The sequence below is a fragment of the Osmerus eperlanus genome, chromosome 1, assembly GCF_963692335.1.
Source record: "Osmerus eperlanus chromosome 1, fOsmEpe2.1, whole genome shotgun sequence".
In the NCBI taxonomy this organism is placed as follows: Eukaryota; Metazoa; Chordata; class Actinopteri; order Osmeriformes; family Osmeridae; genus Osmerus; species Osmerus eperlanus.
Genome location: NC_085018.1, coordinates 8,792,460 through 8,804,481, shown reverse-complemented (window position 1 = coordinate 8,804,481; position 12,022 = coordinate 8,792,460). Strand labels below are relative to the sequence as shown.

Below are 12,022 nucleotides of genomic sequence, written 5' to 3'. Positions count from 1 at the left end.
GCAGCCATTTTTTGTCATACAGTGCCCCCTAGAGATGTTCAGACACATTACACAGCTTACCTCTCAAGGTTAAAACTTGATTGCAATGTTCTCATTCCACAGGTGATCCACAGGCTTCAAAACCCAGCAGTTTATTACATTTTTTATAAATGTTTGCAAACAGAAAGACTGGACTTTAAGCTTAAACTTTCACTTTAAGCACAAAGAACATGCGCCTTAATAATGTAAACTCATTTCACATGAGTCTCTTCTGTGGCCTTTGCCTGCGTCTTGTGTATTGCGAGTTGTTATAGGTTGAATACTGAAAGGTTTTGGGGGATAATACTGAGCACCCAGGACCCTTTAACAGGATCTCTTTTAACAAAGATGTCGACTTTGTTACAGGGCAAGAGCAAGTCAAGGTCAAAATCCAAAGTAAGCCTGATGGCCTAAAAAAATGCATGATGCAAACCAGTTTCTTAACAGCATGTTTACCAAACAAAAATAAACATAAACTGGCATGCAAGCGTTTTCATTTTTATTTTTTACTTATTGCAGATAAGGGCCAAATGCAAGTCTTCGGTCCGTGGTGTCGTGGTTTGTCTGTCTGTTGAGTATATTGGTTGTTTGACCTTTGGTCTTTGTTTCTTAGAAATATCAGGCAGAGGACCCTTCAGCCTTCGACACCTTGTCTGGAGAGATGAGCTCAGACGTAGTGCCTACATCCATGAAGAAGGGTGGCAAGAGCTAGACATTTGGGTAAGAAAACGTTGATTTAGACGGGTTGAAGGTTGCTCTGCTACAAACTGAATACAGTATACAAATACAGAGTTGCACAACAAACACTGCCAAACATTAGTTAAGCTATTCTATCTATAGGCTATTCTGCACAATTCTGATATTTGTATGTACTAGTGCACAGTGCCTGTGATAAAAAAAATCCACAGACAGACAGAGACTCCTGGCATTATTACCGGGTATGTTCTTTTTCACAGATCAGTGCAATTGCACTGGTGAAACTGGTCAGACTGCATTTCATTGACTTTGTACCTGTACTCTGCACAGGTACAAATGTGAATATAATTGTATTGTACGTACTGTTAACATCTCTGTCATATGTTGCAGATTCCTGGTGCAATACATCTCCCCTGCAACACAGAGGTGCCATTTGTGGGAGTAACTCTAAATAAGGATTCTATTTTTTTCTAAATGATGGAGAATGTATACTGGATGAACGACAACATAACCACACACACACACACACACACACACACTGTGTGCCATGCCTTGACTGCTTGGTGTCACACGACAGGGGATGGTTGGAGTTTGACTGAGGAGTGTTGGTTTCTTGTCCTTGAGAAGTAGAAAGAATAGCATGTAACTAAGAAAGAAAGAATAAAGAAAAATATATATATATTTAAGAAGAAAAAAAATGTCCTAATTTGGAAAATTACCTGGAGAAATATCCCCCAGGAGATGGGCCGTCGTCCTAGCTAACAGTTGACATTTCCACAACATTACATGCTGTTGCTACTACACAGTATTAAAGTTGATGCTGCTGCAACGTTGGGGTAATAGTGATTGTGAGCAGGTGCGGGAGCAGTACATTGTCTGGTCCGCAGTATAAGGATGTGGGTGCAATTTTGTATACAAAAAGAAAGTAGAGTTTTTTTTCTATAATGTGGCAAGCCACCATACAGACACTAGAGCACAGCATAGTCTGCTTAGTTTGATGATCTTAGTTTACAATACTGAACATGTAAAAGGATTTACAGGATGTGGTCTGCCTAATGCAGCTGAGAGATACTTGTGACAATTTATTTTACTTTCTGTTAAGCAATATCTATAAAACAAGGGTCTTTTCATGTGCACATGGCCTTGTAGATGCAAATAGTGGTTTCTGAAAGTACACTTACAAGTGTACTGGAATGGTTGCTACCTCTGTAAACTGCCTTAATTTGTAAACTGTAAAGGAATGTTCTACTGTAAAATGTACACAGTCACAATAGCTATCACTACTAGTCAGAACTTCAAAAGGTGAAGTGGATATTTGCCACTTTTGTTGCCAACATAATTTGTTCGGGTTCAGGTATAGCTCAAAAATCTCAAAAGAATTATAAATATTTGGGTTAGTGTTTTTCATGCATTCAGTCATCAGGGGTCTCAGTGAACAAATTGTTCAACAAAGTAGACAACAGAGAGCCCTAAACATTTTACCACAAAATTATGAAAATCTAAAATAATTCTCTAAGTTAACACTACACACTCAAAATGGGGTCATTTGGTAAAAGTGGTGTAGCCTAATGTAAAATGTACAAATATTATAGTTAAAGGGAAATATTTGACAGTCGTTTATCACGTCTAAATGACTTACTTCTCCTAGTGTGAGGCTTGGTGGTTTTTCAGTGTTCAAAGCTCTAGAAATGTGCTTCCTCTTCTGACAGTTGTGTGATTTCGAATGGGTGTTTCAGATGTCTTAGCAAAAAGTTATTTTCAAGGTTTTATCTTTGCCTGGAGTGGCCTTGGACACTTGCGCACTTGGGTGTAATAATTGATGGGAATGAGGAACATACAAGTAAAAGGATTTCAAGTGTTGTAAAAATGCAAATAAAAAGCTATGTAGTTGTACACTTTCAGACTTGTTATTTTCCAAACGGTATTTCAAAAGTACATTACCGCAAGTGATAACAAACATACATGAGATGCGGACACACACACATACACACACATTTCCCTTGCCCCTGTTTATATATCACGTAGCTTCATTACTTAGCTAGCTCACAGAATAAGCATTCATTAAAACAATTTTTGTGGGATTGAGCATTTAAGGCACACAATTGTAAATCAGTTGAATATTTTTATTTATTTAAGAGCTTGTTTCTGGGTTATTTACAGGCAAGCTTTAAATGTGTTATACTAGAAGCATCCATTTCAGAGCCTTTAATGGATTATTTTCCAAAATCCCAGGTTTTTGATGGAGGAAGAGAGGAAAGAACATGAAATCATTGTGAATTTAAGATATTAAAAAAGAAAAATGCATAAAAGTTATATGTTAAATTTTACTCCACATCGTCCCATCTCATCCCATGACTTTCTTGACAGTCTAAAAAAAAGAATTAACCATGTTATCATTGAGACAAACAAAAAAGTCTGTAGCTCACGAAATCAACAAAAATGTAACAATTTGACAATGGTGCAATTGAACAGGAATAGAGTTTACAACACAAAATAGTACATAGGAGTCAGAAGAGTATATACAATTATTGGTAAGGAGTACTCTGAAGTATGATCCAAGTAGAACCTCACTGTGTCACCAAGCCTTTTTTAAGCTCTAGAAGATGCTGTTTGAAACCCAAATGTGTTTTTCTAACCTCAAAGTGTTTTAAATTAATTGTTTTGTCTCTGTAAAGTAGTATATGTTTTCAAATCGTTCGTTTATTGTTTAAAAATGTTTTAAAGGAAATATACTTAATGGCATTAAACATGTCTTGTAGCCATAGCATGTTGCTTTCCTTGTGCTGTTTGTTTCCTGTGAACAAATAAGAAAGAAAGATCAACAGTTTTTTATAATAAATCAAAAAATATTAAGAAATGGTCACAATTGTCTCAATCCAATTGCTTGTGATACAACAGAAAATCAAGTGGTGACATAGTTTGCCATTTCTTTGTATTTTTGGATTGCATCAAAAATGTTCATCTTACTGTCTTTTGTAATGATGAGGGCAGCGTCTGGTTCTAATACCTACAGAAAATGTATGTTGTTATATAGTTAGAATTTATTTTGGGATTTGAGAATGTATGTGTGTCCGATGTGTGTGTATGTTAAGGACTCACGATTGCAGTAACATATGGTGACTATGAGAAGGAGGACGAGAAGGCCACAGCCCCCAGCCAGTGGGCCCCACATCAAAGGATCACAGGACAGCCCAGAGTTCTTCTTCCCCACTGTTAAACATAATTTTTGTAAGAGTCAATGGGCGACTGGATTAGTATTGTTCTAAAATAATGAAAACAATAGAAAGTATTATCTCAACCTTGACCTTATTATAGCTGAGGAAAAAATTAAGAATATTTTGTGTGTGTGTGTGTGCACCTCATATACATTCTATCAAGGTAAGAAAAATTATATCCATCAGACCTTTATCAGAGTTACAAGCACACGACTTGGGTGTTGTGGATTGAATGGATTGGGCTGTCTTTGCTGGTGCTTTCGTTGTTGTTGTCGTTTTTGGTGCTTCTGAAAGAAAGTTAAGAAAACGTGTTATGGAAAAATGTTGACCATTGAACAGCCATGGCTCTCAAATAGTGTTTTTTTCGATATTATTTTAAGCTATGGAATCACCTGGTCCAGCAAGAAGAGTAACTTCGCCAAACATAAGTTCATTTCTGTTAATTGACATACAGCCGTAAGAGCCACTGTCGCGTTCTTTCTTAAAACTCTTAAGCATGAGTTTATTTTTCATTGTTGGTTTTTTGAATATGTCTTCGTTTATTGGTGCTTTCATTGACCCGTCTGGAGCCATTGTGGTAATAAACTCCATGGCTACGTTGTCCGTCACTCGAAACCAAAAAATCATGGAACCAGAGATTGGTGGCTCGCAGGTAATGTCAACGCTACTTCCATCTTCTGTTACAGTCCCAAATGTTGAAGGTATTCCTGCAATGTTTTTGATACATCAAAACAAATCTGATCTGTTAGGCTTTGTTGAAAGAAAACTAAAGACAGTTTTAAGTGTTGGCTATTGTTTTCTAGATCAAGTCCTAATGGGCCTAAATAATGTGGGGGTATTGGCTAACAGCATGGGTTGTTTATAGCGGAACTGCAACTTCAATTGCATATCAATAATCTACAAATCAATCATGCCCATATATTTCCAATAGACATACGATGTTCCCATAATATATATTTAACAGTTTATCGTCGGCATAGTCAAATAAGAAGGAAAGAACATAACAAATAAACTGCCAAAATCAATGTGTGTGGGTGTATGCCTTGACTGCCATTAGGCATTAGAATATCCTAGGGAAAATATGAGTTGGGCCTAGATTTACATTTTTAGCCTATTGATCTGAGAAAAACAATTATATTTAATATAACTTACTTTGACAAAAGAGCAGTAAAACAACTGCCTGCCTGATCCAACTTTGAGCCATTTTATCTCCTCTGTTTAACAATTTAAGTTTGTCCTCCTGGGTATAGAACACAATGAGCTACTCACCAAGACCCCGCCCGCTGCTCCTGCGGAAGTATTTTACATCACTGTCAAATAAGATCATTGCAGGAGTTTTGCAGAACAATCGTGCACCTCAAGGTGGTCTGCTGCAAGGTTTCTTTGGAGCCTTCTTGTTTTTGTTTTTTTTGCATACGCAGCTTAATTCCAAGGCAAAACAATTGCAACTAGAGAGGGTACAATTTCTGGGGAAATTGTAGGGTGTGCTTGCTTGCGTCGGTTGTACAAGGATTTTTATGCCATTTTTACAACTGATATTCCTGTATATTTTATATAAAAATGCATAGGGCCTACTTATTATGTATAAATATTACATAGATTTAAAAGCATCTTTTTTTTTTGCTGCTCATTTACAACTGAAAATACGAGTGAAGTGTAGAATGAAATAGATGTCTTCTCATTTCCCCTGCAAGAGGCAGCCTCATCGTTGAATCAAAACGAATACATTTGGCAGACCGGTGTAAAAATTGACCTAATCTCTATGACTTAAACGTCATTTTAAGTTTTTCCCTTCTCATGATATTTTCAGGCATTTAGCCTACTCATTGCATTCATTCATTAATAAAGAACCCCCTTTGAAGATTATTCTACGACGTTACCCGGCAGTAGAAGATGGAATCGCGATTCAAACAGTACCATCTGCTAACTGAAAATATGCCCCCCAAAACGTAAATAAGCTTGACATTTATTTAGTGGAAAATCGCTCATTCATAAAAAGCTCACTGGTAGCGATCATTGTCAGTAACAACGCAAAATGCGATATAGCCCTGTGTGGAGAAGCTGCCCCGGTAAATTGTACTACTACGGTACAGTACTAGACCACTGCTGTGTTCGTCTTGGTAGCGATTGCGTTGGTTGAATTGGATTTAACGTTCCGTTGTACGGTTTAAGCTGAAATTAATTATTTTCATGAACAGATTGATAAAGTTTAGGCTGTGGCAATGAAGTTCAGGTTAGTAGTTAGACTTTTGATTTAAGTACAGTAAGGGAAGTGCCAAACATGTTCTGTCGCCGTTTGACTTCCTAAACAGCTGTGTACTGTAGTGTAGATGTTTTTGTAGTGTGTCTCGCGTAAGCTACAGCGTTGCAGCGAGCTACACTGGTTTGAAACCACAGGTATTGGTCATTTCACCAACAAATCGTTTACTAATGTCTGAATAAATCCTACAACGAAAATGTATATGTGAGGAATGTTTATTTTAACGATTGAAAACAGATAACGCTACATCATAGACCACTGTAGTATGTGTTGCCCGGGCAACACAGGCTAATGTCATGATGCTAATACTTCAGTGAAATAGTAGACTACTGTTTCCGAAAGTAGATGTACTTCCTTAATAATATCAGCTTATACTGTACATTACACATCACAATTGTGTGTCATATCACAAAGTAAAATGAGTAAATAGTTATCACCCTGGCCTCTGTGCAGCTGCCTTGCAGTAAAGCTATAGTTAGCCTAGCTATCCCCCAAGTTAACAGATGCGAAACGAATGTTCTGCCAAAGGTAGTCACGCGCGTTTTCGTGACGTTAGTGACGTAGTGACGTTAGTAACGTCAGTGACTGTGGCTAGCAAATTAGCCACCGTTAGCTTCACTTTTTGCCACAAAAACTTAACTTGAGCCTAAACCACGCAACGGAACGTAAATTCCAATAGAAGCAACTCAATCGCTACCAAGACGAAACTTTTGACACCTTCGTTGTCTATGTAGGCCAAATATTGACTGAGTTTTAGGGGGGCAAAAAGAAATAAAAAAAATAATAATAATATATATGTGAGAGAACAAAGGTTGTGCTCTCACCGAAGGCTTGAGCACACCCAATGACGATACATTTGCCATAATCAACTCAAATGAAATCAAAACAGACGTTTGGCATGGTTGGGTTATAAAAACGACAGGCCTGGTCAGCGCAAATTGAAAGGGGAACCGATAAGTCAGCCGTAGTCAGTTCAAATGAGAGAACAGTTAGCCATGGTGTGAGAGACTGATGGCAAAGCGCGTGTGGATCAGCTGCGCGCTACCAACCACACAAGGTTCGGTTTTATGGTTTCCAGAAAGGGACAACACAGCCTTTAAGTTTATTGCAACTAGACATTATAATACATTTATAAATAATAATAAAAAAAATAATAAAAGCTAAAAGACACTGCAAGTTCCAAAAAACAATTAGGACATTACCTTACAGGAGAAATTGAGAGTAAAAATATACGCTCCTATCGAAGACAGATTTCAAAGACTCCGATAGGCTATAAGACTTGCAATACAGAGCATTTGACCTAAAAGCTACCATAATCAGCGTATAGGCTACGTATTCATAATAATTAGCCTAGTCGCTAGACTCCATTGACTAACGACCTTCTAGTGTTGCTCAAAGGGGAGAGGCATCCTGTTTAGCACACTGAAAATAGCTAAATTGAAGGCTAAATTATTCACTTTGTGGCACGACTCGCATAGACCCATGATGTTGCCCATGTTGACGCAAGTTTAGTTTCCCCGGTGCGTAATAGCACTCCCTCATATTTTCGCGTTGTGGTCTTGCAGTTAACTTCTCATGGTTCTGCCCTTGATTCACAAATCTTTCAACGGTTCGCACACCGTTTGACCAATGCACTGAATGAAATGTCCCATGCCACCAGACATTTCGCTATGGACAGACATACAGACTTACATTGTCTGTCACACTATCGCCGGCTCGAGCTGCCCAATCAGTAGCCATCAACCTGACTCGTGCACCTCTGCATCCTCAACGCTTCAGGGCAGTGATGGTCCTTTGCGTAAGTCTAATTTTCAATGTATCTGTTTAATTTCCACCTATCACCATACAACTGCTGTGAATTTCATTCACAGGCTGTGTTTTAGTAGGTATATCAGATTAATCTGATTGCAATTACGTGTGTCCCTGGTCGCCCTGAAAAAAATAGCCAGTTTTTGAGACTGATAACATTGGCCTAAAATGTGATAAATACACACGCAATTTTTGGCTTTAGCGTTAAAGGCTTCACATTGCATAGGGAAAGATTAATCAGAATGTAGCTGTAACCTACATACAAGACAAACCGAATAGGCTATCTTTTTAAATCCACCATTCATTGTATGTTCACTTAGGTATCTGCGGAAATGGAGACATAATCTCATAAGGTCAACGAAAGTAAGCCTACTTTGTTTTTCTTAACTTTGGCTATGCTTATTCACTGTAACCAGTATTCGTAAAATGTGGCGCAATGGTGCGCATTTCCTGTTAAATTATGGAGAGTGGGTTTTAGAGGCAGTCAATATTATGTAAGGTAGCATGTCAGACTGGTTTAAGTGGGCGTATTAACTTTTCCACTGTCGTTGCAGAGAAAACACATGAGTTACTGATATAAATGTCGCTACACTGACTTTCTGACTTTGTTCATGTTGCAATAACATAATTGCGACATCTTGTGCCTGCGCTTCCTCGGTCTATGAAAAACAACAACTGCAATTGTGATTAATCACCCCCGCAGTGCCGTTTCTAGACTTTTTGGGGCCTGAAGCCGGAATTTATTTGGGGGACCCGTCACATGACAACATAACATAGAAGGTATTGTCGGTGGAATATCATGAATGGCAGCCTAAGTAGGCAATGATAAATTGTGTAATACATGAAAATCATGATAATCATACTATAATGCCAGGAATTTGTGTGTGTGTGTCTGTGGCTCAATTATCTCTCGAGCTGGGCACTGTCTGAAGTTGAATTTGGCATGTGTGTGGCTCAGGACCCAAGAACATGCAGTGAAGTTGGTGAAGTTGTTTGGACAAGACAAAAAGTATATTTGAGAATATATAAGGGACACAGCTTTCTAACAGACAAGGCAACCCACCAGGCTGTCCCAGAGGGTTGATAAACTGCCATATTAGCTAGCTAGGTTTGATATGATATCCTTAACATTCTCATAGTTTGAATTAAATGTCAATAAAAGGAAAATTAAGAAGATGTATTATTCATTCTCTCAGGTTTCTATACCAAAAAAACGTTGTCTCTTCCATTTATAGAGTTGGTCTTTTATACTCTGTGAAAAATGTACCAGGTTGTTCAACAAATTGTTAGGCATTTTGATTATACATTGGGAAAAGTACAAGAAAATGCACATTCTGTCTTTTTAACTAGGGAAATAGGGAAATGTACAAGAGAACAGACCTGCTGTCAAATTAGAAGAACTAGCAGCCATAACCAGTCATAGTTTAGTTGCCAATGCTTTATCACTGGCTGCATCACGGTCACTGGCATCACAGGCATGGGTACTGCACTATCATATTATAATTCCAGGAATCTGTGTGTGTGTGTGTTTATCTGTGTGTCACCATATCAACTAACCAATATCTTAATCACCGACTACATCACGGTTGCTGACACTGTACTTGTGATAAATAAGTCCCAAATGTTCTCTTTTAACACTGGGACCACCAGGAATCGAACACCCTGTAACCAGGTTTATCTTTAAAAAATCAATGATGGGCCATTTATGGTACTTCACCAAATATAAAAAGAAAAAAGACCATCGGTAATAAATCAAACACGTAAATGTTCACTTTAGTGAAGTGGAAATATTCTGCCCCCAAACTACATGTCCTTTATAGTCACCAGGGGGATTCTGTTGATGTTCTCTATCAGGTGGGTGTCCAGGAAGACCTAGTCAGACAGAGAGGCACTCTGAGTGTTAGCCCACTCTGAGTTCCATTTGCCTTTTTCAGTGTTGAGTCATACACACACATTCAAATAATCTCTCTCTCACTCACACACACCTTTATGGTGCTTTCTCTCACTGAGTCAATGTCCCCCACCTGCATGGGCTTCCCTGTCTTAGTCACACATGGGATCTCCAGCTGAAACAGAGCAATGTGAGTATGCATGTGTGAGTGTGTGTGTATGTGTGTGTGTGAAAGTGGTGTAGGGGGTGACCAAGGGATGCCAGTGACAAAGAGAGTCCCCTGAACATAAGAATAACAGAATATGACTAACATTCCATTCAAAGAAAGAAAGAAAGAAAGAAAGAAAGAAAGAAGGGTTCTACCATATGAATTGCAACAGACGATCTATCCGGATACTATATGTTAGCTTCGCATCACCTCTATATTCCAGACCCTAGGTGCATTGTGGGAGATGTGGAAAGCAACCTGAAACAGCAGTGTGAAATCATGGACAGTAAGTACACACCAAATCACACATGCACACAAGATTACATACACACAAATATATTCAAACACATTGTACAGTTGAGGTTGAAATGTTTCCAAAATCTTGATGCTGTAAATATAAAGATGATCGGTTGTAAATGATCATCATTACCTTGAAAAAGCCCTGATGGTATAAAATGAATGCTGCTACAATATAGAGCTGGACTTTAGTCCGCACATGTATGGTTGTTACATGAAAGACTTATTTTGTCATTTGATAAGGTCACTAGATTAGTATCTTATATCTTAGTCAAACCACTGCATGTTCTGAACATAATCATGTTACTATGTTGATTTGGGTAATCAGAGTTGACCTTTAAGCTTTTAAGAAACGTACTGTTGTAGAAATTGAAGTAACAAATAAGTAAGACTGTAAATGTATACTATTTTGTCAAATCTATCACTGGATGTAATAAAAAGTTATCTAAATAGATGAATTACCCTATGCTCGGTGAAACATTTATTGTGTGTGGTAGTCAGAAATACCCTATTAATAACAAAGTAGAAAAATATGATTGTGACATTATAAAATTGTTGTACTATGTACAGTCTAGCCTTTAATTATGTAATGTTTTATGTTGCATGTTACATTTAGTACTCAAATACGATGATGGTAAAACATTTTCATACAATTAAATGTGTCAACATGATCATTTGTCTTAAACACTCGGAAACAGTGGGATTGTGTGCCATGGATTGGTATCCTAAAAGCATCAAGCCACTCGAAAGAACACCTACCAGCAAAGGCCTATATAGGTTTTGGACACTATATGGTTTTTGACACCATGTGTTATCGCTGTAGAGAATGATAGTCTAACGTACCTCTTTCATACATTGTCTGAGACTTCCTCACTGCTGTAGCATTGGAAACTATGGTCAAGGTACAAATGTTAGGATACATGACAAAACATTTACATTTAGTCATTTAGCAGACGCTCTTATCCAGAGCGACTTACAGTAAGTACAGGGACATTCCCCTCGAGGCAAGTAGGGTGAAGTGCCTTGCCCAAGGACACAACGTCATTTGACACGGCCGGGAATCGAACTAGCTACCTTCAGATTACTAGCCCGCTTCCCTAACCGCTCAACACAATAGGAAAGGGTTAATAGTTCGCTGTAACGTTTTTTAAGGTTAAAAACTGAAATTTGAGATAACAACAATGAAGAAAACAACAGCAAAATCAAATTAAAATCTTACATGTTTAGGTTAGTGATTGAATGATTTTATGAGTGGCAGACAATGGAATTGTCAAGCAGTTGTTCAAGAAAAAATACATCCTCAAATCATGAGTCAGTGTGGGGTAGGAGATTTGTATGAAGATCATATAAAATAATAGAAAAAAGTTTAAAAAAAATAACTTGCAATAGGACAATTGCAATTTTCAATTGCATTTTTAAATGCCAAATCCAAAATTTCTTAAACGCTTGATGACTGCATTAGAGTTGCTGGAGGAAGTAACCTATAGGTTAGATGAAAAAAAATATTTCCTTTTCTTTTCCTTTTTCCATATCTCATTTGTTATTTTATCATATCTGTATAGATTTATTGAATTTACACTGTTATTGGAAATCACACACTGCCTAAAAGACAAAGCGATGTAAGCTTC

At 37.8% G+C, this 12,022-nt stretch overlaps 2 protein-coding genes across 29 annotated transcripts in view; one reads left to right on the top strand and one right to left on the bottom strand.

Annotated features, from left to right (window-relative positions):
• Positions 1-2,609, top strand: part of cast (calpastatin) — a 48,425-nt gene extending 45,816 nt beyond the window's left edge. For all 27 annotated transcript variants that reach the window (XM_062457187.1, XM_062457239.1, XM_062457299.1 and 24 more), the window contains 3 exons: positions 385-414; positions 632-738; positions 1,105-2,609. In XM_062457187.1, coding sequence (XP_062313171.1) covers positions 385-414; positions 632-730 — 129 coding nt within the window. In that variant the 3' untranslated portion in view covers positions 731-738; positions 1,105-2,609. The remainder of the gene's footprint in view (positions 1-384; positions 415-631; positions 739-1,104) is intronic.
• A 214-nt stretch (positions 2,610-2,823) lies between these two features.
• cd8a (CD8a molecule) lies at positions 2,824-5,331 on the bottom strand. Of its 2 annotated transcripts, none has more exons than XM_062457423.1 (6): positions 5,199-5,331; positions 4,322-4,636; positions 4,118-4,216; positions 3,814-3,924; positions 3,682-3,721; positions 2,824-3,508 (listed from the first exon to the last, which is right to left on the bottom strand). In XM_062457423.1, exons 1-6 carry the CDS (start codon positions 5,254-5,256, stop codon positions 3,457-3,459), a joined length of 675 nt encoding a protein of 224 aa, XP_062313407.1. In that variant the 5' UTR covers positions 5,257-5,331; the 3' UTR covers positions 2,824-3,456. The 2 variants fall into 2 exon arrangements, with proteins under 2 accessions (XP_062313407.1, XP_062313416.1); XM_062457432.1 differs by lacking the exon at positions 5,199-5,331 and adding an exon at positions 5,082-5,185.
• Positions 5,332-12,022: the final 6,691 nt, after the last annotated feature.

What these genes read in the sequence shown, in the direction of transcription:
- cd8a (XM_062457423.1), bottom strand. Translation starts at nt 5,256, where the DNA reads ATGATCTTATTTGACAGTGATGTAAAATACTTCCGCAGGAGCAGCGGG. An exon ending in TACTCTTCTTGCTGGACCAG is followed by an intron (nt 4,217 to 4,321) that starts GTGATTCCATAG and finishes ACTTTCTTTCAG; the next exon opens with AAGCACCAAAAACGACAACA. An exon ending in CACCATATGTTACTGCAATC is followed by an intron (nt 3,722 to 3,813) that starts GTGAGTCCTTAA and finishes CATTTTCTGTAG; the next exon opens with GTATTAGAACCAGACGCTGC.